The sequence below is a fragment of the Grus americana genome, chromosome 1, assembly GCF_028858705.1.
Source record: "Grus americana isolate bGruAme1 chromosome 1, bGruAme1.mat, whole genome shotgun sequence".
Lineage (NCBI taxonomy): Eukaryota > Metazoa > Chordata > Aves > Gruiformes > Gruidae > Grus > Grus americana.
In genome coordinates this window covers 64019746-64046485 of record NC_072852.1, presented here as the reverse complement: position 1 = coordinate 64046485, position 26740 = coordinate 64019746, and the positions used below count along the sequence as shown (strand labels likewise).

The window sequence follows — 26740 nt, the reverse complement described above, 5'->3', positions numbered from 1 at the left end:
CCCAAAAGGTTCTCAGAAAAAACCCTTAGTGTTTGTGTAAGCAGTTAACCACACACTTTTAAATAGGAAAAGAATTTAAAAGAATGTTTAAATGTTCAAAAAAAAAGTGAGTTTGCAGCATTTAATCAACTTTTCAATGAGGAAAGAAATATGTCTTAGGGTACCTCCAAGACAAATGGTGACACTTTAACTGGAAGGAAGAGGGTTCCTTCCCTCAAAAAAAAAAAAAAAATCACTGTAATTAACATATTAGCATTGGATTTGCATCTTTCTAAAGCATAATCATTAAGGCATTTTGATGTCTGAATTAGAACTTATTTGTAAAACTTTTACCCCTCTGGTCTCTTTTTTTTTTAATCTCACTTTTTCAAAGTTACAGTTACAGACACATACCCATGCTGTATCAAGTCCTGCTGTGACCTCTACTGCCCATATAACTGCTTGCAAGATTGCTACCATGAAAGCCACAATTAGGCCTAAATGGAAAGAGGTTTGCTGGGGGTGTGTGGGAGAGAAAAGGAGGGAAGATTCATTCCCACTAAGCCATTAGTTTCAAAAGCTTGCTGGAATGAAAGGAATGCGTAGATCTTTGGTTTCAACAGAAGAAACTAAGTCAAAAAGGAGAGGAAGAACATTTTCTGCAATGCATCCAGAAAAATTACCATCCAAAGATGAGTTTAGAAAAGTTACAGCACTAAAGTAACTCTTCAACCAGAGTAAAGCACTGCTAGTGCACACAAGAAAAAAAAAGTAACAAACCCTTCTTTGCTGCTCTGCGTGGTTTGCCCTCATTCGCAACAGTTGATGGTCTTGCAGTTTCTTCTCCTGTCTCTCTCCCACTGGATTGTTCACTTGCTGTGGAATCAGCATCTGATGGTGAAACTCTGCCACAAACATTAAAAAACAAACAAATGTAACATAAGTTTGCAAAGGGTCATAGTTCTCACAAGCAAAGAATCCTACGCTAAAGTATCTTGTGAAGACTGCTAATATTTTCCTCTGTTTATAAGTAAATTTATAATAAATTATCATAGTTAGATATTCATTGCCATGTTACTGTTGTGTGTGAAAACTCACTGCAACAGGATTCACACATGACAAGATTATTAACTAATCTTTCCTTTAAAATATATTTCAAGCAAACACTCTGCATTCATAAGTAGCAGTTTACTTTTCAGACAGAAAGGAATTATATTAAAAATATGAAACCCATACAGGTAATTAGTCTATTATTCAGACTTGCTAACTTGGTGTTCTCTTGCTAATACAAGTCCATGTGCCTATTTTCCTGACTACTTAAACATAGGGCCATTCAGAAATGGTACTTTTATGTATTTATCCACGCAGTCACGAGATTTTTAAAAACATTTGTTACCTACAAATTACAATCGCTGTGTTCCTAATTTTTGTGGGTGATTACAGAAAAACATAAAGATTTTCCCCAACCAAATACTTCAGCTGTAAAATTATTCAGATAGTATAAAAATAGCAAAAATATAGGGCATACACCACTGCCCAGCTGACACCAAAGCCTGTCTTCATATGGGATCAGCCTTTGTGACAGTGTCTCTAGTGACCATTTTGTCTTGTGAACATTCGTATTCTGTTCCTGCAGGGAGCTGATCACTGAAAGTGTTTGCTAGTCTGTGCATTAACCTTGTTACCTGCAAGATTTGGCTGGGCTAGATGGATATCTGAACTAGTTACTGAGGCTCCTGGCTAAGCATCAACCTGCCTAGAGCACACAGACGAGGATCACTACACCAAGCCGGACAAGTTCACTGAAAGTTAAAACAACTTCTTGCAGCAGGCAATGCTCCAAATTCAACTCCTCCCTGAACAATGAACTGATAATTGAACTCTGTTTTTCATTCTTTTCTGCAGGACAGTAATACTAATAATTCACATCCCAATTAAAAAAAAAAAAAAATTAGCAGGGAAATAAGGAGAAGTGGTTCTCAATGAGCTTACAGCTCTGCACCATTGCATCTTTTCCTCTTTTCTAAGGTGGAAAGGGTGGGCAGAGCTATTGTCTCCATCACCTTTGTCTTGGTTCAGCAGAGTATAAGGCTGGAGTTCTGTTTCCAGGTCTGCTACTGACTTTCTGTTTCACCTCATTGTGCCTTGTTTTCCTTCATACTCTTTCCTCAGCCTATCTAAATTATCATTAAGTAAATTATAGGAACATAAATAGTGCTGAGTCAACATCAGTTATTCTTTATAAGTGCTGAGGAATACACAGTTGTGTCCTCTCAAGCCAAAACAACAGGTTCAACTCCGCTGGAGCCTAGAGATGCCATGCTTTCTTAACTCCGTTGTTTTTCTTGTTTGCTGTTTTTTACAGATACAGAACGTGTGCTCACATCACCACTATATTTTCTAGCATGCAACATACAGCCTTGAACAGCATTGTCATGAACTGAGTTCTGTATTTCCTCACAAAACAGAAAACAGCTAAAACCAACATAACACACTATGCTATCATTTCACATTTCAACTTCTGCCTCAGGGAATAAATGTTTTAAATCTCAAGCTGACATGGGCATGTCAGCATGTTAGAGAGATGATGGTAACATCTCCACAGTTAAGCCTAAAGGGAGATTTGCTCTTAAGGGAGGATGAGGGAGAGTAGGGAAATTCTCTTTTTTGGGTGTTTGAATTTAGATGCTCTTAAAAAAAGAAATATCTTTGTTCCAAATTTGATCAATAATTCATTATTGTCTTCAAGGGAAGCATTAAAATGTTGGCTTCTGAATTTTTTCCTGTTTCACTTTCTGAATTATTATAAATGAAATACAGTAACAGCCTCAAGTTTAAATTTCTTTCTTATACTTACGTGCATGTGAATATAGATACTTTCCCCTAAGTATCATCTCTGTCTTATGCCACTTTTGAACTTTTAAAAAGAAACACAGAAACACTTGTCCTTATGATTTATATTAATTTGTTTTAATTTAAGCTACACCAAAACAAGTTAGCTATTTTTTCTCCCATTATTTTCCAATTTTGCCAACCCTTGACTGTACCACTGATAGTTTACTACTTGCAAGACCTAAAGAGAAGACAGGCTCAGCATCTGGGAAGGTGGAAACTGAGCTGTACAAAGCCCACGTAGGGAAGATGCAGCAAGGATCTTAGGGCAACGGAGGCTTTAGAGGAAGCACAGAAGGTTGAGCAGAGGAGCAAGCCATGTCACAGAGACCTGCAGCTCATGAGTTTCTTTCTAAGCTTATTCAACTCTGCCCTTTGTTGTTTTGTTTTGTTTTTCTCCCACCCTGCAATAGCACGTAGGTAAAAGCACTTGGGGATGCACAGCTGGAGACAAAGGAGTGCAAAAATATGAGAGGGAGGGAAAGGAAGAAGAATCAGTGGAAAGTGGAGCACAGAGGAGCTCCACAATGAGGAGCTGTTTGTGACTCATCGCAGCACTCCTCAGGGCTTAATTTTTTCCCACCTATTACCTTCCCACTTATCCCCCCCCCCCAGCTTTTTTTTAATGCACAGATCCTTCTTTACTGCATAGCTCTGTTACACCGCCTATCCTACAAACACAATCCTTTCCAGCAAGACACATTCACATCATTTGATTATTGGAAAAGGTTAGGAAATTACTGCTGAAGATCAACAGACACTTCTCCACTTGCACAGCTATAAATTATCACACCTTTTCCTGACCAAAACTGGTTTGCTATGAGAGCAACCAGATAACCACAAATAAAAACACTCATGCATCTTCCCTGATTTTTGGAGATACTGCTTATTTCTGGAAATTCCAACTTATCATACATGTATTGATCACCATTAATATTATTGAAATACATTGCTATTTGTCAACAGTTTTTGTTAGTTTTTAATCACCCGTTGCCTTAGTAGCTAGAGGTCAGCTATGAAGAGAATGCATCAGAAAACATACACTTTGTGTTTCCACTGAACAAGCAATGACTTGACTCCAGCCAACCTCACAGAGTCTTAAATACCCCTCTTAACTGGGCATGTTGCCTTTAAGAGAAAAATGGACGCTAAATTCTCACAACCTTGTACTAATAAGTAGTGAGCCATAACTGATGGCCCACTAGAAAATGCAAGTCCCAGAGCTCTGGAACAGTTTTGTCCACTGATACTGCCTTAAAAATACAGCAATTGCCAGCCATTAATAAACTGTCATCTACTACAATTTGGTTTTCCTCTGTGAACTGACCTCCCTCTGTGTCGAACAGTCTTTGAAGGTTTTGAGGAAGTCTTGGACTTGGGGCTGGGCACATCTCCATTTTCAGATGGGGTAGTGTCCTTAATAGGTCCTGGTAAAGGAGCTGGCTCATGGATAATCAGGACATCATCTTTATTGTGCTGGCCCAGATGCTGCTTAGCAAAATCAAAGCCTTTCACACTGGGGGCTTGTAGCTGTGAGAGAAGAACAAAGATAAAAAACAGGAACAATGAGTGACAATGAATACAAAGGCTTTGGTTAAGATCTGCAAACAACGGCCATTAGGAGGATAGTCAGGATATGGTAGTCTCAGGAGACAGCAGGAAAAAAAAAATGAAACCCCCATGATTCTGTAATCGTACTTCAGTAGATGATACACAGTTTAAATCTCCTAATCAGCAAAACTAGTAAAAAAAATAGCCTTCTGTTGCTGCTGTATCTTTTTGCAGCTGTTTCTTCAGATTTAATCATTGTGTGAGGAGTTTTTTGTGTACTTGTGGGTGCAAGGCTGTAGAAGCCCGTGTATTGGCTGAAATGGTTACCACTGCCAGGTCACCTTTCCACATGTTTCCTTGCTTCCATTTGTTACACTCATTTCCAAAAATGAATGAAGTTAGTTTAAATAATTTGAGTAACATGTCATGGTTGATTTTGCCTCATTTTGAGCACCCAAAATCTGCAGGAGGTCTGGGAGTGCTTGTACAAACACCTAGTTTAACTGATGAAAGAGAAACATTCTGCAGATCTGAATTATACAGCAGCCTAGCAATGACTTTTCAGCCTGCATGGATGCCTCCAGAAAAGCACTGAAGATCTAGCTCTTAGGAATTTCATACTGAATAGCTAGAAATATATATAAAAGGCTTTGGAGTTTAGAGAAATTAGATACTTATCCTAGAGATCTTATTAAAGGATTATGGATTCAATGGATGTCTTGCTTGAGAAAAATAGAAATGGGCCTTTCATTCTCCTAACTATTTATAAAAAAGCTAATCTCACCTTGTCAATGACTTGATTCAGACTTAATTTAATCAAGCCTCCAACTTTCAAGTTCTCCTGCTGATTTTTAGGGGCTTTGGAGTAATGAGAAATTCGGAAATACTAATTAGGAGTAAGTTTTTCTTTGAGTCTTGCTCAATTTTACGTAGTTTGAAAGTTGAAAGTGAAAGAAAAGTTGACAACTCCAGTTTTCAAAGTGCATGCACACATATTCACTGCACAGCACACACACAAACCTTCTGTGCGTTCCTAGAGCTGATTTCCTGCAAAGTGAAGCATGTGTTGGAGTGTGCTTATGGGTACGTCAGGTTCCAGATGTTTAAACCTTTCATAAAGCTTGGCATACCAACATAGCTAACTACAAACAGACTCGTCTGATACCATGCCAAAGATAAGCTTGCCTAAGGAATATTCTGAAACAATCTCCTCAAAATATTTTTTCAGTAAGCAAACATTTTCCAAATGGTTCTTAGAAAGGGTGTTGTAGTAGAGCAAACTGCCTATTTAAACCAGTAGATGGCAATAAAAGCTCTCCTGTAATATCTAACAACTATCTGAACGGCTGAGGTTTCGGAGTTAATTTCTCACAAAATGAGTGAGCTTATTATTTGAACAGATCTGGATATTTTCCACTATATTCCATTTTTCTTGGGATTTACAACAGTCCCTTCAATTCAGTATTATGGGTGATTCAATTATTGAATATATGTAAATCATTGCAACCATTGTCTCAAAAAGGCATTGTTGAGCTAGATCAGGTGAAGGTGTAACTGTTTCTTCATTTCTTGAGTCATAGCCACCTAGTGAATCCTTCCTGAAACTTACCCCCCCCCCCCGACTTGAAACATTGTCTTCGGGATCTTGCTCGCTTAAAAACCAAATGAAACAAATGAACCCAAATCTCCATGCCTTTTTTTTTTTTTTCCCCCCAAAGTATTTCTGAGGAGAAACTTTTCACTTCTACTAGCAGAATTATCATGCTGGCTTGCAGCACTTTGATTACTGAAACTACTCTTAGTTATTCCGCCTCTGATCTGTTTAAGACATGATGTCTATTCTCTTTGAAGATATTCCTGTGTGAGCCACCCTCCCTTTGAACCCCTTCAGTGGTCTCCCTTGTCCTAACCCTTTCAATACTCCACCCTCATGCCTATACAACAACCCTGCTGCTGATCCTCAATGATCACTTCCCCTATTTAATTCCCCTCCCTTGCCTCCAGCCCCCTTTACTCCAAAGATACTGTGAGTCTTCACCATGTGCTGGGCACAATTATTTCACAAAAAAATTTGGTGTTCCCTCTACCCTTTCTTAAGCACCCTTGATTTCACCTGCAAAGTTACAACTCTTTTTTGAATAGTGTGATGGGTGGGGTGGGTAAGGAAAACTAAGGAGACAAACATTCTAGTAATATTGGAATAACTAGTATGGCTTTATTAAGATTACTCTGTGTGTCAAGCATGCATTTCAACATACCTTAGAGTTAACTCTAACATACTGGGTTTGCAAACCCTCTGGGAAATAAAGCAACATGCAAAAATATAATTTTTTAATCTTTTAACTTTGAATAGTCTTATTCCTAGCTGCAGTCTAACATAACCATCTCTAAGCACAGTTATGGAAACAGATATATTTATGTGTACATGTAGGTACACTGCAGCATATGTATGTACAAATGTTTATCTGCAGACAGACCACACAGAAGCTGAATTAAAAGTCTGTTAGTATTGCAAAGACAAGCACTGACACTGTAACAAATGGCACAGTTCAGATTGTATGGACAATCACAACTGCATCCTCTCGTGTAGGCATTGCAATAGAGTTTTGAGTTACAAAATCATAAATTCATTTCTTCTATAGGACCCTCTTGCACTCTCCCACCCTGCTGGATCCTTGGCATAGGCTGGGCCTTCTGCTGTTAGTCAAAGTTGGGTAAAATATAAGAATGTTTTATTTGTAGAACCAGGATACCCATCTCATTTCATGCAGAAGCCGTCAAACATGTAACGAAAGAAGGAAGGGATGTAAGAAGAGAAAGGATGTATTCTTCTGTGCTCATATGCAGCGAGTGTGGCGGAGACTTTGCCAAAGGATTTCATGAACACTTGCTGGCAACAGAGGACTGGCAAGTCTCAGGTATCCCCATCCCAGGCCTCAAGAAGCACTCATCCCAGGCACCACAGAACCATGGCAATATTTTACTGAAGTTGCAGCCAGGTAAACTCCTCATCTGGTCTTACTCTTCCTTGCCAGGCAGAACCAGTCTCGCCATCCTGCCCGCTTGCCCCTCTCTCCCTCTGCCTGCCAGCTGCCAGTTCCAGTTCACACTATCCAAGAGCCTGAGGCTCACTGCTCCTTATTCCTTTATCTGGCCTCAGAACAACCTCTGTGTACAGCAACACAGAAATCAGCCTCTCAAGCTTTTAAGTGACAGCTCTACAGAGCTCATATGCACATAACAGCTGTAATCCTATGAGAATTTAACTGGTAAACCTCTAACAAGTCTCTTTCAATCACATGCAAACATTTTTCCAAAGGTTTAAAACTTAGTCAGAAATGGGCAATTCCCCGCAGAATCATCAAAAGCATCTCCCTCACACAAAACAACCTTCTGGTCCTATTTTCTTTCCTTCCCCACTCTGTATGCCCAAAGGCTAAGAATATGCACTAGAGCTTCTCCAAAACGATTTTTAAAATTTGGACAGAGCACTATTTTGTCTTAACCATGTTCTCTGAAAGAAGCAGCTCTTCTTATCATCTTAAAAAAAGATTCAGTATGGAACTGATACTTGAATGGAAAACTTCAGCCTGAACGATTCAAATCTTGCAGGGTTCTATACAGCCAATTAATAACATTTCTAGATATCTCCTGCTAAAAAAGCTCAAGTTGGCACTTCCAGCTCCAGCCAATATATGAGAGACTGTATGCACCTGTGTATGTGTGTGCTTGCACATATGAATGAAAAAACATGATAAAAAAATGTAATGTGAAAATACATATATATGAAACATACCTGACTGAATATGAAAAGATGCCCCTCAATGAAAATATTGATATACTGACTTAGTAAAAATAATACTCATTATTTGAGAAATAGAAATACTAATATGTTTGCTACTGCAGAAACAACGCCAACAGATATCCACTTTGTTTTCTTAAACAAACTTCTGATACCTCACCTCTTAAACCATGGCAACATTATGACTTTACCTGAGAACTGATACTAACCAAAATCTACATTTTCAGTGAAAAGTGTCTGAAGGACACTGAAACACAACTCTGCTTTCTGCAAAACTAGATGGTCAGATTACTGAGACCCAGTGGAACAAATGAATAGTGTAGTTCCAGACTGAAGAGGTTTTCTACATTTTCTTATGGATTTTCTGTGTGCTGCATTCTTCCTTTTCTTGGTATCAAGTTAGATAGCGTAACAGATTGGATAACCTCTGCTCATCTTAGGACAGAATACCATGTATGGATCAGTCATCTACTACTCAGAAATTAACCACCACCAAGGAAAGAATATAATCTTTTTGTAAGAGTACATCGGTGCTGATACCACTACCTGTTCAGGTGCTGAAACTGAGCTTCTTTTCATCAGTCTCAAGTGCCTTTACCTAAGACTGCTCAAAATCAGTATTAGCAAGGATTTCTTGGTTTAAATGTTAGTGATTAGAGAAGGTTTTCACTTCTTTTATCTTTATATATTTGTGAAAGGGAAAAGATAAACTACTCCAAAGCTTACCAGCAAAATGAACATGTCTAAACTGCTGCATTCATAAAACATTATATTATTATATAAATGCAGAACCTGCTGAAATCTAAAGGGGAAGATGATTTCATATTGGTAAGACAGCGCTTTAATTCTATGGTTACATACTGAATGAAAAAAAGTATTTGAAGATCAATTCATAGAAAAACAAATCATTTCTGCAGAAGCCTACAAAGTCTGTGCACGTCAGTCAAGACTTATTCCATGAAAGTAGCTAATGGTTTCAGTACTGTTCAAGTCACAGAAATATAACATGGTTGCCAATATATTGTTTTGCTAGGTGCAGAGACACACCAGGAATGTCAACAGTCTGTTTTCTCAAGGAAGCAAATACTGCACACACAGGTCAGTGAATAATTTCAGCAGAAAGCAGAAGAGAAGAAATACACTTACTCAGTATTGTTCCTCTAGTTCCTACAAGCGACATTTGAATTCGGACATAATATGAAGAATAATGTATTAAGACAATTTTCTATTGATTTTTATATCACAGTCTTGCCTTGTTCCTTTCAGAGAGAGAGACGCATTGAGCAGAGGCTGTTAAAATAAATTTCTAAGCAAACAAAGGAGTTAAGCTTTCAAAAATAATACTTCAGTGGTGGTACATAATCTATGAACAGGACAGGAATCCCAGTAAAGAAGTCCTGCTGACTCATGACCTTACTAACATGCTAGCACATGGAATGCTACAAAAATGACAGGATAAAGAAACTTTACAGAAAAAAAGATAAGTTTTCAAGTGTACTAGTCTAAACTCAGCAAGACAATGAGAATCTGTGTTCTGAAAATTAATGTGGTTGAAGATATGAGTCATTCTGAGTTAGGATAGCTTAAAGCTATTAAACATCACAAACTGCCTTCCACAATCTGAGATTCACACCACCAAACCCTCCTCCATATTCCCAGGGCACCATACCATAGGGTAGCGTGAATTCACTGCATTACGCTCATGATACACCAGAAAGGACAATTATTTGCAGCTGCTTGTGTGCTTGCTAAGGTCTTCTTAATTTTAACTCATTTTTTTTCACCATGCTTCTACTATCCCATCCAAGATGTTGCCTACTTCTTCCTCCCACAAGGATCATTAATCCATATTGTTTGCAGTGATTCTTCCATGAGATATTTAAAACATCTAAATTCTTATTTATTGGTAGATTGGTAGTAGTACTGAGGCATGTTCACCTTTCTCAGTCTCATTTTCCTATTCAGCTCATTCTTCTAATTTCATTTCTACCCCTTACGCACAGAAGATTATCCTCTGTATTTTTATTTATGTTGCTCTCCTTCAACATAAAACCCTCTGGGATCATAGCCAGCGACTGCCTGTAAAGTATGCATGCAAATTATACATGCGATTCAATAACAATAATGCATATCTGAGTTAAGACACAAGAAACTTTTGTTGATGAAAAAAAGCATATTAGAAGATCACATAGAAGCAGAGTTCCGTCTCCATAGCCTCTCTCAAAATACTGAAAAAAGACCCATTTATATTTCTCAAGGTCTTTTTGTGCCATTGGCACAATTTCCCTATGAAATGGGATATGATGCAACCAACTTGTGCCATTAGCACAAACTCTTTCCCGATCTACTTTAAAAAAATACTAAACATCACTGAGAAATGCGCAGAGGGATCCTTCACTGCTGCTGGCTTAGGAAATGCTTTAAATCACCAAAACAAAAAAGGTCTCCAATTCAATTTAAATACCTTCACTTGATAACCATGCATGTATGTAAAACACATACTGCAATGGCAGTTCACTATATTGCCTCTTAGGCAGGATACTGTTATCCTCCCATTACAGAGGTGTTACAGCCTGTACCCTCTATGGCAAGCCCCATCTCAAAAAGAAGCAGGATTTTGGGGTCTGAGGGCCAAAAAAGGGATTGTATGTACAAAATGCTCCCCGTTTTCTCATCTTGGACCAAGTACCTCTTTATATAAATTACGTCTCACATTTGTCATCAAAAGAGCACTTGTGTCAACTATCACCATTACTGGGAATAGGTAAAGCAGTTAGGCAAACATGTCCTTGTGGAGAAGAGCCATCATATAGTTGCACAGGTTTCTACCATCAAGTTTGAGAAAAGCAGCGCATGGTATAGCCAGTGCTGGCACGGAAAACCAGAACAAGCTAGTGTACAGCCTCCGGTCCTCCTTCCCTCCTCTGTAAAGTCAAAACTGTGGTTTACATGGTCACCACCATACAAATAGTAAATAAAGCAGGAATCCCACAAAAAAAAAAAAACCACCTCAAGAATTTTGCTCCTGGACTAGGATTAAAAGCAAATAAAGAAACCTCCAAACTTACAAAACTTTATAAAGCCTGAACTTCTCAAGACACCTGTTCTGAAATATTTTTGTAAGACAGATTCTTTTCATGGATTTTCACCATCCCTCCTCTTCTACTTTGTGCATTTCTTCCTGCCACACTAGTATTACTGTGACAGCTCAGTAAATTTGACAAAATACAAGAGGGATCATGTTGCTGAAAGCCCATAACTCTGAGTACATCTATGCCCACAGGCTGCTGAGGTAACTGCTGTAACAGGCAGAATTTTGTGTCCAAACCAGAGTTTTCAGACTTCCTTCTCAGACAGAAATGCCACAGGGTGGATACTATCTTAATCACAGTTTGGTGAGGTTCCTTCGCACATAGGTTGGATGAAAGCGTCAGGACTAAGTTAGAAGAAGATCACTAACTTTATAGGATAGACAGGTTCACTGCTGTGTCTCAGTTCCACCAGTCTTTTGTCCATAAGTTCTGTCAAAACAATTACTCCTCCAAAGCCACATACACAACTCCGACATCAACTACAACCTCTAAGAGAGGTAGCACAACACATCAAAAATTATAAATTAAGGAAACTTTTTTCAACTGTGTTGGGTTTGCACAGCAAGGTTTTGGTAGCAGGGCGGGGGGCTACAGGGGTGGCTTCTGTGAGAAGTTGCCAGAAGCTTCCCCTGTGTCTGACAGGGCCAATGCCAGCCGGCTCCAAGACGGACCCGCCGCTGGCCAAGGCCAAGCCAATCAGCGCCTCTGTGATAACATATTTAAGAAGGAAAAAAAACCAGAGAGAGCGCGCTTTTGCAGCCAGAGAGAGGAGTGAGAAGATGTAAGGAACTCTGCAGACACTAAGGTCAGTGAGGAAGGAGGGGGAGGAGGCGCTCCAGACACCAGAGCAACGATCCCCCTGCAGCCCGTGGTGAAGACCATGGTGAGGCAGGCTGTCCCCTGCAGCCCATGGAGGAAGGATGAGGGGGTGTAGAGATTCCACCTGCAGCCCGTGGAGGACCCCACACTGGAGCAGGTGGAGGCACCTGAAGGAGGCTGTGGCCCGTGGGAAGCCCACGCTGGAGCAAGCTACTGGCAGGACCTGTGGACCCGTGGAGAGAGGAGCCCACGCCAGGGCAGGTTTGCTGGCAGGACTTGTGACCCCACGCTGGAGCAGTTTGCTCCTGAAGGTCTGCACCCTGTGGGAGAGACCCCACGCTGGAGCAGTCTGCTCCTGAAGGTCTGCACCCCTTGGGAGAGACCACACTGGAGCAGTTCGTGAAGGACTGCAGCCCGTGGGAGAGACTCCATGATGGAGCAGGGGAACGATGAGAGGAGTCCTCCCCCTGAGGATGAAGAAGCAGCAGAAACAACGTGTGATGAACTGACCGTAACCCCCATTCCCCGTCCCCCTGTGCCGCTGAGGGGGAGGAGGTTGAAGCCGGAAGTGAAGTTGAGCCCGGGAAGATGGGAGGGGTGGGGGGAGGTGTTTTAAGACTTGATTTTATTTCTCATTGCTCTACTCTGTTTTGCTTGGTAATAAATTAGATGAATCTCCTCTCTACATTCAGTCTGTTTTGCTCGTGATGATAATTAGCGAGTGATCTCTCCCTGCCCTTATCTCGACCCATAAGCTTTTTGTTATACTTCTTCTCCCCTGTCTAGTGAATGAGTGGAGTGATAGAGCAGCTCTGGTGGGCACCTGGCCCCCCAGCCAGGGTCAACCCACCACATCAACTTGTGGAGCAAAAGAATACATTCATAACATGGTCACACTGTCTGGACAGAGCACATATACAACACAGTCCAGAAAAAACTTCCTCTCCACAAATAATGAGAAAAGTGCTAACAGACTTTTAAAGATAGATCATAGGTCAGCAATTTTCATTTATTTTTCTGCTCGTATTTTGTTGGGCTCAGTGACTCAAACACATTCATGTAGCTAATAAGAGTTTAATGCACACAGTAAGAAAGTGCATTCACATATATTGCAGAAATAATCTGCTTGCTGAAATGAAGCTACAAGTGAGTAGCAACATTAAATCCTTAGGCAACAATAATTTGATGTTGGTCCATTTCCTTGTTCCCAAAATAGCTAAAGTCTACAGTAAACTCTCTTATCTTTTGTTAGGAAAGACAGAATTTATTTCCCCAGTATTCATCTAGTCTCAGTGGTCTATTATGTTTAGGATGGTATGAAGTTTATCCATACTTTGAAAATGGATTATTCTTCTTTTTGTTTAAGTAACTCCTTTTCAGAAGTAGCCACTATATAAACATCACTATAAATCCATGGATCACTTACATCTTGAATAGCATATTCAGTTCTAGTTTCCCCCTCTCAAAAAGGATGGGAAAGAATTAGAAAATGTTCAGTCTTTTGAAAGGCCAGCATTTGGTTCAAAGGCCAGTTTAAAAGAAGGGATAAAAAAATTGGGACTCCTCTGTCTGGAAAAAGAGATGATGGAGATGGGAATATGACAGAGATCTGTAAAGTCAGGGATGGCAAGCAACAAGTGCCTGGGAATCAGCTGTTCGCTGGCCCCTCCCATACAAGGTTTAGGGGGCACCACAGAAAACAAAGAGGTGGCAGGATAAAGGCAAGATGAAACAAGATGATGTGATTCTTCATGTAACATGCTGTGGAAATCCCTGACAGCAGCTCAGATGGGTTTAAATGGACCGGACAAGTTCATGGAAGAGAAATCTGTTGAGGGTTGCTAAATATCATCACTTCTACATAAAATCCCCAAGACTCAAATAACTGGAGGCTGAAGAGTTACTCAAGGCAAAGTATCACATATACTTGCCCTGATCTTCTCCCCTTCTATAAGCTTTTGCTTTTGGTACCTGGGCTAGCTAGTCTTTTGGTCTGACCTCAAGACAGCACAAATGTTTGTAAAAAAGCAGATGGAGACATTTTACTTTTAATATCTATCAGTATAAGTGGTATATCTAAGCGTGGTATTTTATTTCTACAATTTGTGAATAGTTAATCTTCATTACAGAAGAAGAACACCTATAAAAGTGGTCTTGCAGAGGAATTACCACTAGCAAAATGTATTGTTGACAAGTAATTCAGGTGTTGAATACTGTGTTCCTTGTTACAATCCAGCTGTTGACTCTGAAGCAGAACTTGTATGCCAACTGCAAAAAGACAACATTTTGGATAGTTCAAGGTTACTATTAGAAATGAATGATATTTGTTATGCAAACAGTAGGCACAGACATGAATCTCTTGCAGAAACTCATGTCAGTTTTCAAGTAGTTTTTATAAGATTGGTGTCAGCTGCCTTTCTTAACATGAGTCTCTTTTCACTGGAATTATTCTGCAATGCAGAGCTGTTGCCTCGACATTATACAGATGAACAAAAGCATTACAGGATGTCAAAACATCACAAGAATTCTTTATACCAGGAGCAGAAGCCTAGTATTTAGCCTCCAGCAGACCTGGCCTCTTTGATCCTGGGAACATCCAAGAGGTAGTCTACTGAATACACAATAAGAAGCAAAACTCTCAATTCAGAGGTGTAAAGTTACACCTGACACATGAGATTTGGATATCAGATATCCCTGCTTGGGGGGAAAAATAAAAATCCACACAAGCCTCTCACAGATATCTTGCTGAACGCATGACTCATTACCTGTAACCGTGAGCGACACATGGAGGTCTGGCTGGCTGTCAGAAGCAGCGCACATTAGAGCAGACATGCAAGGGCTGGTAACTGTCCCCAGGTGATTACACATTAGCTGAGGTTTGCTGGCACACCATGCAAATCAGCAGCTCTCCAGCTCTGGCACTATCTGCTACCACTCAAAGAGAAGGTGGGGTACTGTATGTTTTGTCCAAGGCTTTGTGGGGACCGACCCACTCCCTCTCCCACATGTAAACACACAGGAGGGGCACTGAACCAGAGACACATGCACAGCCTTTCAGAACCACAGTGGCATGCAGAGGGCTCCAGACTTCTGCGGGAGCGACTTCTGGATGGAGAAATAGGCTTTTCCCCCCTCAGGGTGCACCCTTAAAAAAACTAGGCACTGAGCAAGCCACTCAAAGTTACCACTGCAAAGGCAATGACTTCGGCATGCCCAGCATTTATGGGACAACATCCAAGACCTTCTGAACAAACTGTGTCCTGGTTCTGGCTAGGATAGAGTTAATTTTCACAAGGAGCCAGGACAGGTGAGCCAAGCTGGCCAGGGGGCTATTCCATACCGTGTGACATCACACTCACCATAAAAGGGAGCTAGTCAGAAGGGGCGAGTTCAGCATGGCTCCAGGACAGGCTGAGCATCCCTTTGGATTGGTAAATTGCTTTCTGTTGTCACCCATTGTGAATATCTGTTATCAGTACTGATATTGTTTCCCTCTCCCTTGCCAGTAAACTGTCCTGTCGTGGTTTAGGCCCAGCCGGTAGCTGGGTGCCACGTGGCCGCTCACTCACCCCTCCCCCAGCGGGATGGGGAGGAGAAGTGTAACAAAAGGCTTGGGTCGAGATAAGGACAGGGAGAGATCACTCACTAATTACCGTCACGAGCAAACCAGACTGAACTTAGAGAGGGAATTCATCTAATTTATTACTAAGCAAAACAGAGTAGAGGAATGAGAAATAAAATCAAGTCTTAAAACACCTCCCCCCACCCCTCCCATCTTCCCGGGCTCAACTTCACTCCCGGCTTCAACCTCCTCCCCCTCAGCGGCACAGGGGGACGGGGAATGGGGGTTATGGTCAGTTCAGCACACATTGTTTCTGCTGCTTCTTCATCCTCAGGGGGAGGACTCCTCTCATCGTTCCCCTGCTCCATCATGGAGTCTCTCCCACGGGCTACAGTCCTTCACGAACTGCTCCAGTGTGGTCTCTCCCACAGGGTGCAGACCTTCAGGAGCAAACTGCTCCAGCGTGGGGTCTCTCCCACAGGGTGCAGACCTTCAGGAGCAAACTGCTCCAGCGTGGGGTCACAAGTCCTGCCAGCAAACCTGCCCTGGCGTGGGCTCCCCTCTTCACGGGTCTACCGGTCCGGCCCGGACTTGCTCCAGCGTGGGCTTCCCACGGGCCACAGCCTCCTTCAGGTGCCTCCACCTGCTCCAGTGTGGGGTCCTCCACGGGCTGCAGGTGGAATCTCTACACCCCCTCATCCTTCCTCCATGGGCTGCAGGGGGACAGCCTGCCTCACCATGGTCTTCACCACGGGCTGCAGGGGGATCGTTGCTCTGGTGTCTGGAGCGCCTCCTCCCCCTCCTTCCTCACTGACCTTAGTGTCCGTAGAGTTTCTTACATCTTCTCACTCCTCTCTCCGGCTGCAAAAACTTCCTTTAACTCTTTTGTTTTCCTTCTTAAATATGTTATCACAGAGGCGCTGATTGGCTTGGCCTTGGCCAGGGGCGGATCCATCTTGGAGCCGGCTGGCATTGGCTCTATCAGACACAGGGGAAGCTTCTAGCAACTTCTCACAGAAGCCACCCCTGTAGCCCCTCCCGCTACCAAAGCCTTGCCACACCAAAACCCAACACATGTCCTTACCCAACCCGCGAGGCTTTGCCTTTGTTTTCCCATTCTCCTTCCCATCCCACCAGGGTGGGGGTGAGCAAGCGGCTGCCTGGTGCTCAGCTGCAGCTAAATCACATCAACTGTCAATGAGCTTGTCCACAGGTGTCAGATTCTCATCATTAGGGCAGTTAGCCTTTCCCTGAACTGTCTAGAGCTGAAACTACCTCTGACAAGTCCTAGCAAGGCATTTGACTTTTTTCTCCCAACACAGCGGGGAACATGAAATCTCTAATGAACCAGGTTCCATTTTAATTTTTGGATGTGCATAGAGAAAGAAATAATATTGCCAACTTGGTTTGCATTACAGATAATAAGTAGAATGCTTTTTTTTGCCCTCTGGGGAAGAGGAAAGAGGTTGACAGTGTTTTTGCACAAAAACGTCAGTAGTCCAGTACAGAGCAGAACGATGACTTGGCCATTAAAGACATTTATCCATTTTTTCATGAAGAAGAAAAATAACCCATGGCAGAAATTCAATTGCCCACAAAAGGCACAGCTTCTTTGCAAGAAAAAAAGCTCAGCTTGGGACAATGTTGTGGTGGATATATGCAATGGCAAGAGAGAAAATCTCGTAATTTAAAAATGCCACTTACGTATTTTTTTATTTCCAAAGGCAAAGACATCTTTATCCAGTGCAATAACCCAGATCACATCAAGGTAAATTTCCAGTAGGATGCTATGGCTTACAGAACAAGTCATGAATACTTGATGTGCCCTTTAAATATCTTAGTTCCATCTCTTGAAAATAATTATCCTTCCACAGACCAATGAATCTTGCATAGATATTCACTGCTCTGACCTCTTTCCCTAAGTCTCAGTTTAAAAAGGGTCCAAATAACTTTGATCTAAGCATGTTTTCCCATCTAATCTCCAGAATGAAAAAGGTAACCTAATATTTTTCAGGTATTGTTAATCCCGCTTTGAGGCCAAGGGATGGATTAGCTAATCAGAGTCTCTTCAAGATCTTTTTTTTTTTTTACTTTATCTTTGAAAATGGGTTTGCTAGCACCAGTTCCCACAAAAGTTTTCTTTCCTATGTATTTATGTTTATATTCACTGAAGTAGCACACTTCTGAGACTATCCAGAAGTAAAACATCCCTTAGTATTGTTTGAGTTCAGGCTCTCTCTCTATTCTTTGCAGAAGATAACGTTAAGAGCCTTTTTAAGAAGGACTCTTACTCCATCCTGTCTGCAAGACACTGATCCTGTGATGAAACTAGAAAGCCAGATGGAGAGAGCAGAAACTGGTAAAGTGGCATGGTACATCCAATCTGCAAACGGGCCTTAGCTGAATACAGTCTACCCTGCCCACATCATCACCTTAGAAGAATCATTATCATTGCTATTATCTATATTATCTTTCAGAGTGACCTGGCCCCGAGGGTGGGGACAACCAGCAGATCTGGATTCAAGCCCAGCTTCAGGGCTGCTATGGCACATAAATCTAGATGCAATCTTGGGTACTTCTATGGGTTTGTCACCGCAGGATCTGAATATTTTTCAATACAGCTATGCTTGCTGGAGTGGAAAATATGCTATTATTGACTGTCACAAGTGAGGGACTGCGACCCAAATATTCTAAATGGGTGCGGACAGAGCAGATAAGGGATCAAAGCAGGTTAGCTCTGCTGGCATGATATGCTAGCCAGTGTGACTGAATCATTGTGTAATGCAACTACCTGGTCATCTTTACCTCACTGAGGTGTACCTGGGCTGCCACACCCTTGGGGCACACCCAAAAGGCATGTAGGGTCTTATTACCACAGATAATAGCACTGGTTTGCTTTATTAGAAGATAGACTGTGAGGGTATGCAGCTTATGACTTACTTTTAATGGTGGCCATAGGACCATGGAAATCATACCTACTCCATAAAAGTAAACCGTTACATATAAGAGATTAAAATTAAAACTTAAATAATTATATTGTCTGACTGCATAGCAAAACATTTCAGGACAAAGCAGGAGTTTAAAACCAGAATTAAGTGATTAAGTGAAAGGAAGGAAGAAAGAAAAGATGGTACTAGAATGACACAAGGGGCTACAGAATCCAGGAAAATTTGTAGTGTCTTTAAAGCATCTCTCTGAAGAGAAGAATGCAAATTTGTAAAAGAGACTCTAAACTGAGAATAAAAAGCTCCTGCAAAACTTCTGTCTTACCTAATCCACATTACCGTATGTTTACAGAAGTTCTCTCTCTTGACATTTCAAGGAACTAGCCTTTTAGTGGCAAAGCCTTTCCTCAGCAGCATGAAGCAAACAGGCATTCCCATCACACACTCCCAACCTTGTTCCAGGCTTTTAAGTCACAGGTGACATAATTTGCTATCAGCTGCTACTGTGAATTCTAACGGATTATTATACTGCCCACTGATCTGCTATGTTAAAATGGCTAATTAAACACACTGAAAAGATGGCTGATGATACCTCTGGAGATCCACCAGTGCAGTATGATATCCTATTTCATCTGATCAAGAAAAGGGTGTCTCAGTTCCTTATCTTCCCACCAACACACATTTTCAAGTGCAAAACATGTTGTAGACTTATTACATGGTTAAAAAGAATTGTCTTCTATTTCCAGTATGGATATGCCAGGCATATGTTAATGAAACACTTTGATATTTATACTTTCCATTTCTAAATTTACATTAAAAGAAAATGTTTTTAAAGATTAATGGCAGTGAGAAGAGCTAGCACTATAAATGCATCTTTATGGTTTTTACCAATGAAATATTGATTCCAAGAGAAAACCACAGATTTTTAACTTAAATATCATTCCATATACAGATGGAGTGCAGGCCTTAACTTTCCTTTGGTACCAAAGTCAAGCTCTGCAAAGAGGGAATGGAAATAGTTGTTGGTGGAGTGATGAAGAGGGAGCCTGAGTCCATTTTTAAACTGAGTTTATTCACAGACCTAAATTCACAGACCACATGCTTTCACTCCTTTGATCATTTCTTTGCATTTACTGTAATAAAAAGTATAAAAACCACAAACAATTTAAAAGGGCAGGACCAGACCAAATGTCCCTAATCATCTGTATGCTGTTGTGACTGTCTGGGGGTCTTCGGTGCTTGTTAAATATGACCTGTTCTGACTTGGATTTCCAACCCACTGTTTGAAGACATGAAGAAATCCTAAAGACAGCCTGCTACTAAGGAAGCCAGAGTACTACTTTTGTTCTGGATGTTGGGCAAAGGAGGAAAATGGTTTTCAAAGTAGCACATCAAACAACTGGCAGAATCTAAGTGATAAAAATTTAAGATACTTTTTATTGCTTTACCTCATTTAGTATTAAAGTATGAGCCATCCACTGGCACAAAGATTGGACTAGATGTCCTTACTGGTTCTTTCTAGTTTCTTACAGTGACTTCCCTAAAGAAGGCAAAGTGACAGGCTCCCTAGGCAAACTGAAATGAGACTTGCATACAAACAAGTTCAAGACTTCTGACTCATGAATGATTAAGATGAAGAATACTGTGGAAGAAGTAGAGAAAAACAACTGAGCCATCTTCTCAAAAGAAAGTAAAACTATGAAAGATGTTTCTGTCCTTACAGCCAACCCAACCCAACTGCTTTCTTACAGAAAGCTTGCGACAGCAGAGAGGTACTGAAAACGTACGTGATGAAATAGCATACCAAGGGTAACGATCCTCTCCTGCCTTTTTTGTATGACCCTTCTCAAATTAGCCGAAACTACTGTGGGGAACTTCTTCAATCAAAATCTGCGTTAGATATTACCACAGCACAGGTGAAACAAGGCACTGGGAGGTGAAGTTCATCAAAGGGTACCACTTGTTGCCAACCTCGATTCTGACACTCAATCTGCAGTGGCAAGACAAGTGGAAGTTACTATTGATTTGTTCTGACTGCTTTGGAAGTGCAACCGCTTTCTGCTTCTCTCATCTTTCACATCATTAATTATCTTGAAAGAGACCATGGTGTACAGACAAGGCTTGTTACGGAGAAAACTGTATGGCTGAACATGAGGTGACAGTACAAGAACACGACTACAGTACCACAGGATTAGCACAGGCAGATTATTTTGCCTTTAATAATGCCTCTGAAGGTATAGTCAGTAATAAGCATCTTTGACACACAGACCAGTTCTCTTCAGTTGTAAAAAGGAAAAGTAGGATTCGCAACCCTTTAGTCACTTCTCCAATCTTTTTACTGAATACAACCTGTGTGAAAATCCTGGATTATGTATTTTTTAATTCACAGTCTTGGGGAGGAAGAAGACAGACTACTGAATTTCTCACCATTCTAACCCAGTCCTCCAACACTCCGGCCAACATGCTCACCCATGCAGACTCATGCAGATCCAACTAATTAAAGTTCTAGTCCTGCAACCGGCTCTCTCAATGGCGACACAAGAGCCCCAGCAGAACACAGAGCAGCAAGGACAGGCTCTAGCACACTCTAGTTCCAGCATAAGGTATAACGTATGGTGTGGTTTAGCTGTCATATTAGTTTAGCAGAAGCTCTCCAAAGAAAAAAATCAGCCCTCTGCAGAAAACAAGGTCAATGATTCGACACTCAATACATTTCCTCTTACTCAGTCCTAGCCAAAGCCTTGAAAAGAAGTGATAAAGAACGGTTCCTTTCAGCCTCAGTGCCCACATTTCAGAAGCATGCATCTAATGCAGTATCATATACCTAGGAGAACAAATAAAACACTATAGGAATCTTGACTTCAACTATCATTTGACTTTTTTTTAACTGGAAGGTTCTGAAACTGTGTTTCCACATGCTATTTAAGGATTCTAGGTGTTCCCTAGTTTCTCACATTCGTTTATGCCTAGAATACTCAAGCTCCTTTCAGCACAGCTTCCCCTTTACCTTCTGTCGCTGCTGAATGTTGCTCATCGTGTCTGGCTGAAACTCCAGCTTGTCTGTTCGACAAAGTTTCCAGTATAAAATAATAACAATCAGGAGCACCACAGCAACTGGGACTGCCACACCAACAATAATCCATAAGTTGCTATTCTGTGTCTCTGAGGTGGACTCCTTCAGCTTCTCCACAGCTGTGAAGTTAAAAGGAAGACAGCAATATTATGTGGTTATATATTTTAAACTGAGGACACTTGAAGGTTATGTATTTTTATGTTCTTGGAAATACTAGTTAAGGAATTCATCAGAAGCCAGCTGCACATCACAGGAAATGTCATACCACTTATAAGTTAACATATGTCATGCTCAGGAAGCATGGGGCAGGTGATCGATTGTCCTGGCCTACCTTCTGATGGCCTGTGCTTAAATTACTAATGAAAATAGACTTCTGCCACATCATTCTGTAACCCAAAACTGAGCTGAGAGAGTGAAACGGGTCCAGAAAAATTACTTACCACCACCAAAGGTGAGAAGGACTTTCCAACATTATTCCATTTCCTGCTTTCAGCAGTACTATCACCTGCCTCTTCTCTTTAGTTATACATTATATATTTTGTTACCTTCCCCATCAATAATCACAGTCAATTTGACATCAATAAGACCCTCTTCTCCAGGGTGTATAGTTCCACATTTTTTATTACTTTTTTCCTTTCTCTGTTTCATTGTCAGTATGTGAGGTCCTTTAGCCCCAAACAGAAGACAAAACCACGGGTAAGTGTAATCCAACCAGCCATGCTTGTGAAAACTGAACTGGAAGAATTGGCAAAACTTTCATTTGCTCTATTTTGCACAGGGTTATATGTGGGACTGAAAACCACAGCAGTAGTACATTTCTAGTCAAACTGATGCACTTTCTTAAAATGTTTTCAAGTTAAAAAGATTATTTCTATGCAATCTTATTTTTATATATCATTTTATTAATAGCCATTCTAATGATGAACCTAGAGATTAAAGGAACACGTTATAATTCTTATATTTTATATATCTGACAGCTCAATTATGACATTACATTTTCTGTTATAAACATAACCTTTTTTATCTGGTTTCTTCCAACAAGGAGAAACATGTAAAAAATTTCTATGATTCTATGCCTCTTAAAAGAACTTTCTAATGACGTGTTAAAGATAACACGTTTCAACATGTAGAATAAGCTATAAACACTTCATGAAGTGTGTTCAACACTTCCATTTTTGTAAAAGGAATTTATTCTTGCAACTTTTTATATTTCTGTCTAACCAATATTACAGTCCATTAACAGATATTAAGCAGATGTAAATGAGTGGCTGACCTATCTTTAAACCACTGTTTTAATGAGGGACAAAATTTAGAAACACCTCCAGATGGTGAGATTATTACTATTTTCTTTCTTTTCTTTCTGCAGAGAATTTTAAAAATCAGACACATGGTTGTTCTATTGGCAAAATACCCTGCGGTACAATGTAACTCCTGCCTCCATATTGCACAGAAAACAGAAAAGGTAATTAAGCATTCATATCAATGAGATATTTTGTAGATCATATACATGTCTGTTACTGTTTTAAAATATTTTCAAGTTTCCATTCATAACATGGAATTTTGAGTAGGTCTTCTGTCTCACTCCTTACTGCAAATAATTTATATCAAGCTTCCTGAATAAAGTCATTATATGTGACCTGTCATATTTCTTCCGATGTGTATCTAGAAAAGGTCACATTACTCATATCTTACAGATGGACAAACAAAAATAAGGTTAATCATATTCAATAGAAGAAATAAACTTTCTTTTTGCTTATACCCTCCAAAATGCCCCAACTAGCATTAGCCTACATCTTTGACTCACAGAAATGATAATTCAGACAAACAAAAAATAGTGACTTCTGTTAAACTTCACTGTCATTACTCAGCTAAAGGAAACACCCATTTCACACTGATGCCCTCCCATCCCACAATTCTGGGTTTTGTGCAAGCTCTTGGGCAAGATAAGCTGTAAAGAAATAATGGACTAGCAAAAAGAAGTGAAAATGGCAAGAAGGTATCCAGTTACCACAGTATTCTTCTAGCACAAGCACTAAAGTGAATGCAGTGAGGCTTGCACTTAAGGACCCTGTTGCAGTTCCAAGCTCAGCAGAGTCTTCAAGAAGCAAAGCAATACCACATAGCTCACTTGCAAGACTGCTAACATTTATTTCCTCAGGAGTGTCAAAATTGCAGCATCCCAAGAACAAAACACTGCAACAGTGAGCACTGTGCTGTGTCATAATCTCCAAAGCTAACACCACCCTTCCCGTTTCTCTTTGCTGGCATCAGTGTGGATTTGACAGGGCTTACGCTGTGCAACGGTGCCTTCAATGCGGTATCCAAGGATGATTGCAGCCCGCTGGATATCAACTCTGTTCATCAGGTCTGAGCACTTCAGAGCACTGAGTCTCTCTCCGTCTTGGTCCTCCACAAAATAGATCAGCTCCACAGGGTTATCAACACCAACTAACCGTGACACGTTCACTATCTGAAAAGAAATTAGAAAGCTTTTACATTTTAAGTTGTATTTATTTGGGGCTCCCATACCTTTGGTCTTTTAGTCCTTACCTCCCCCTTTCCTTCACAGGGCCTGGACGTTAAGGACACATCTAAAAAACCCCATTTGAACAGTTTTGCCAAGATGGCATCAATATCTGTCTCAGTTGTCACTGTATGCAAACCCCCTAGTGCATAAAAAAGATTCTACCTTGTATTATGATGTAGAAATACAATTGCTGTTAAAGAAAATTCCTTTATCTGTGACACCAAACAATATGATATTATACTAACCATGTAACTGCTGGGAACTGGTACAGTTTGGAAACTGTCAATATCCAGAAGTCTGATGGGAAGATGTGCCATGTGTAGCGCTCCAAAATACTGTATGCAGCAAAGGCAACATACACACAGGCTAGTTCTCTCATCTAAAAAGAGCTTAAGTGAACGTTGGGCAAGCGTTTGTACACGGAGCTAATATTCATTAAAAATAATGCTCCCACCCTAAAATTCAGGATATTTTCACCTAAAACTTACACAAAAGATTCTGAGTGGAAGACAACATTGCCGGAATAATATATCGGTGTCTAATTACACGGGACTACTCAAGTGCTCCAGGACCATGGGAAATTTACAGAAATATCTCTTTTGTAACCAAAAGGAACATTTCCAAAGAAGTGATCCCTTGTATAACACATATTTATGGCAAACTTAAAATTTCCAGGTTTTTTTTTTTCCTATATGTTTCGTGACAATGTACAGATCCAGTATTGAAGTAAGAGAACCGCTTTCACTCCAAAGATGCCAACACCATGCCACCCTGGAAACCTCTACTGCTTTAGCATTTGTCAGTTAGTAGGAGCTACTGAAGAGATTAATGTGATTGCACTTCTTCTCTAAATACCTCCTTTGACTTTGCTTTGTTATTCATAACACACACTTCTTTGTTCCATTTTTTCCAACTGTTAAGCAGCTACACAGGCAAATATTCTGTTAGCTTCAAATAGAACTGTTTGCTCTTCCTCAGCGAAAGCACCTACACAGTCACCTTCATCCTCCAAACAGCTCCCCCCTGGCAGCCACCTTTCTTCAGGAAGGAATGTATTTGACACTGTAGGAAGCAATTCTACCTAGCTACTTTTAAAGACGTTAATAATCAAAAGAATGCATGCTATGAGGAAGCCCTGTAGATACTCTCTAACCACTAAATATCTACATTGCACATGAGACTCACATAACAATTCTGAATTCCTGTAAAATTAAATCTTATATGTAATAGCTCTTCTCTGTTTAACCATTTACATGCAATGGTAAGCTCATCCTGAAATTAAGTCAAACAAATAGTGGGAGGTATTCTATCATGTAAAACAGAGTTTGAAGAGCTCTGGAAGGAATTGCCACAAATAGAGCAATATATTTTGCTTGTTCAGAATTACCCTTTACTACGAAGTACATATTTAATAAATTAGCATCTCAAACACTGCCCATAGGCTTAAAGTAAAACAAACAAACAAATGTTTGCATGTCTGAGGCTTACAAAAGCAAAGCTTTATATTTTTTTCTTTCCTAGTTCCCAACAAAACAATGATGTTGAAAGGAAAGCAGTGCAATATTCTAGCTCAACAAGGATGATGTTCTGGTCTTTGGGGACATCAACTCAATTTGTCGTAAAAAAGTATTTCCCAAGACTGGTAACAGCAAGGTATATAATAGGAGGGGGGGAAAGGGGAAAAAAAAAAAAAAAAAAAAAAAAGGAGAGAACGCACAATCGTCATGAAAGTCTTCCACGCCAAATCAACTGAAAGCAAAGAATAACGTTCAACATCAGTCACATTTGATTTAAGAAACAGAACACCTACAAATAGAGCAGAGAAACGTGCAAATTTCTGAAACAGAACAAGACCTGCTAACAGGACCTATTAACCAATACCACTTCTCATCCTGAATGCTATTCACTCTTCTACCAGCTAAGGGACAACTGTGCTGGTTTTGGCTGGGATAGAGTTAATTTCCTTCATAGTAGCTGGTATGGGGCTGGTTTGGATTTGTGCTGGAAAGAGCGTTGATAATTCAGGGATGTTTTCGTTACTGCTGAGCAGTGCTTACACAGAGTCGAGGCCTTTTCTGCTTTGCACGTCACTCCACCAGCAAGTAGGCTGGGGATGCACAAGAAGCTGGGAGGGGACACAGACGGGACAGCTCACCCCAGTTGACCAAAGGGATATTCCATACCATATGACGTCATGCTCAGCATATAAAGCTGGGGGTAGGAGGAGGAAGGGGGGATGTTCAGAGCGATGGCGTTTTATCTTCCCAAGTAACCGTTAGGTGTGATGGAGCCCTGCTTTCCTGAAGATGGCTGAACACCTGCCTGCTGATGGGAAGGGGTGAATGAATTCCTTGTTTTGCTTTGCTTGTGCATGCGGCTTTTGCTTTACCTGTTAAACTGTCTTTATCTCAACCCATGAGTTTTCTCACTTCTACTCTTCCAATTCTCTCCCCATCCCACTGGGAGAGTGAGCAAGTGGCTGCCTGGTGCTTAGCTGC

General features: G+C 40.7%; 1 protein-coding gene across 5 annotated transcripts in view; it reads right to left on the bottom strand.

The window, feature by feature from the left end:
- KIAA1549 (KIAA1549 ortholog) overlaps nt 1-26740 on the bottom strand; it is a 156208-nt gene that overhangs the window by 27489 nt on the left and 101979 nt on the right. For all 5 annotated transcript variants that reach the window (XM_054836927.1, XM_054836954.1, XM_054836936.1 and 2 more), the window contains 4 exons: nt 24008-24185; nt 21650-21834; nt 4199-4401; nt 760-884 (listed from right to left, as the gene is read on the bottom strand). In XM_054836927.1, the coding sequence (XP_054692902.1) occupies nt 760-884; nt 4199-4401; nt 21650-21834; nt 24008-24185 (691 nt within the window). The remainder of the gene's footprint in view (nt 1-759; nt 885-4198; nt 4402-21649; nt 21835-24007; nt 24186-26740) is intronic.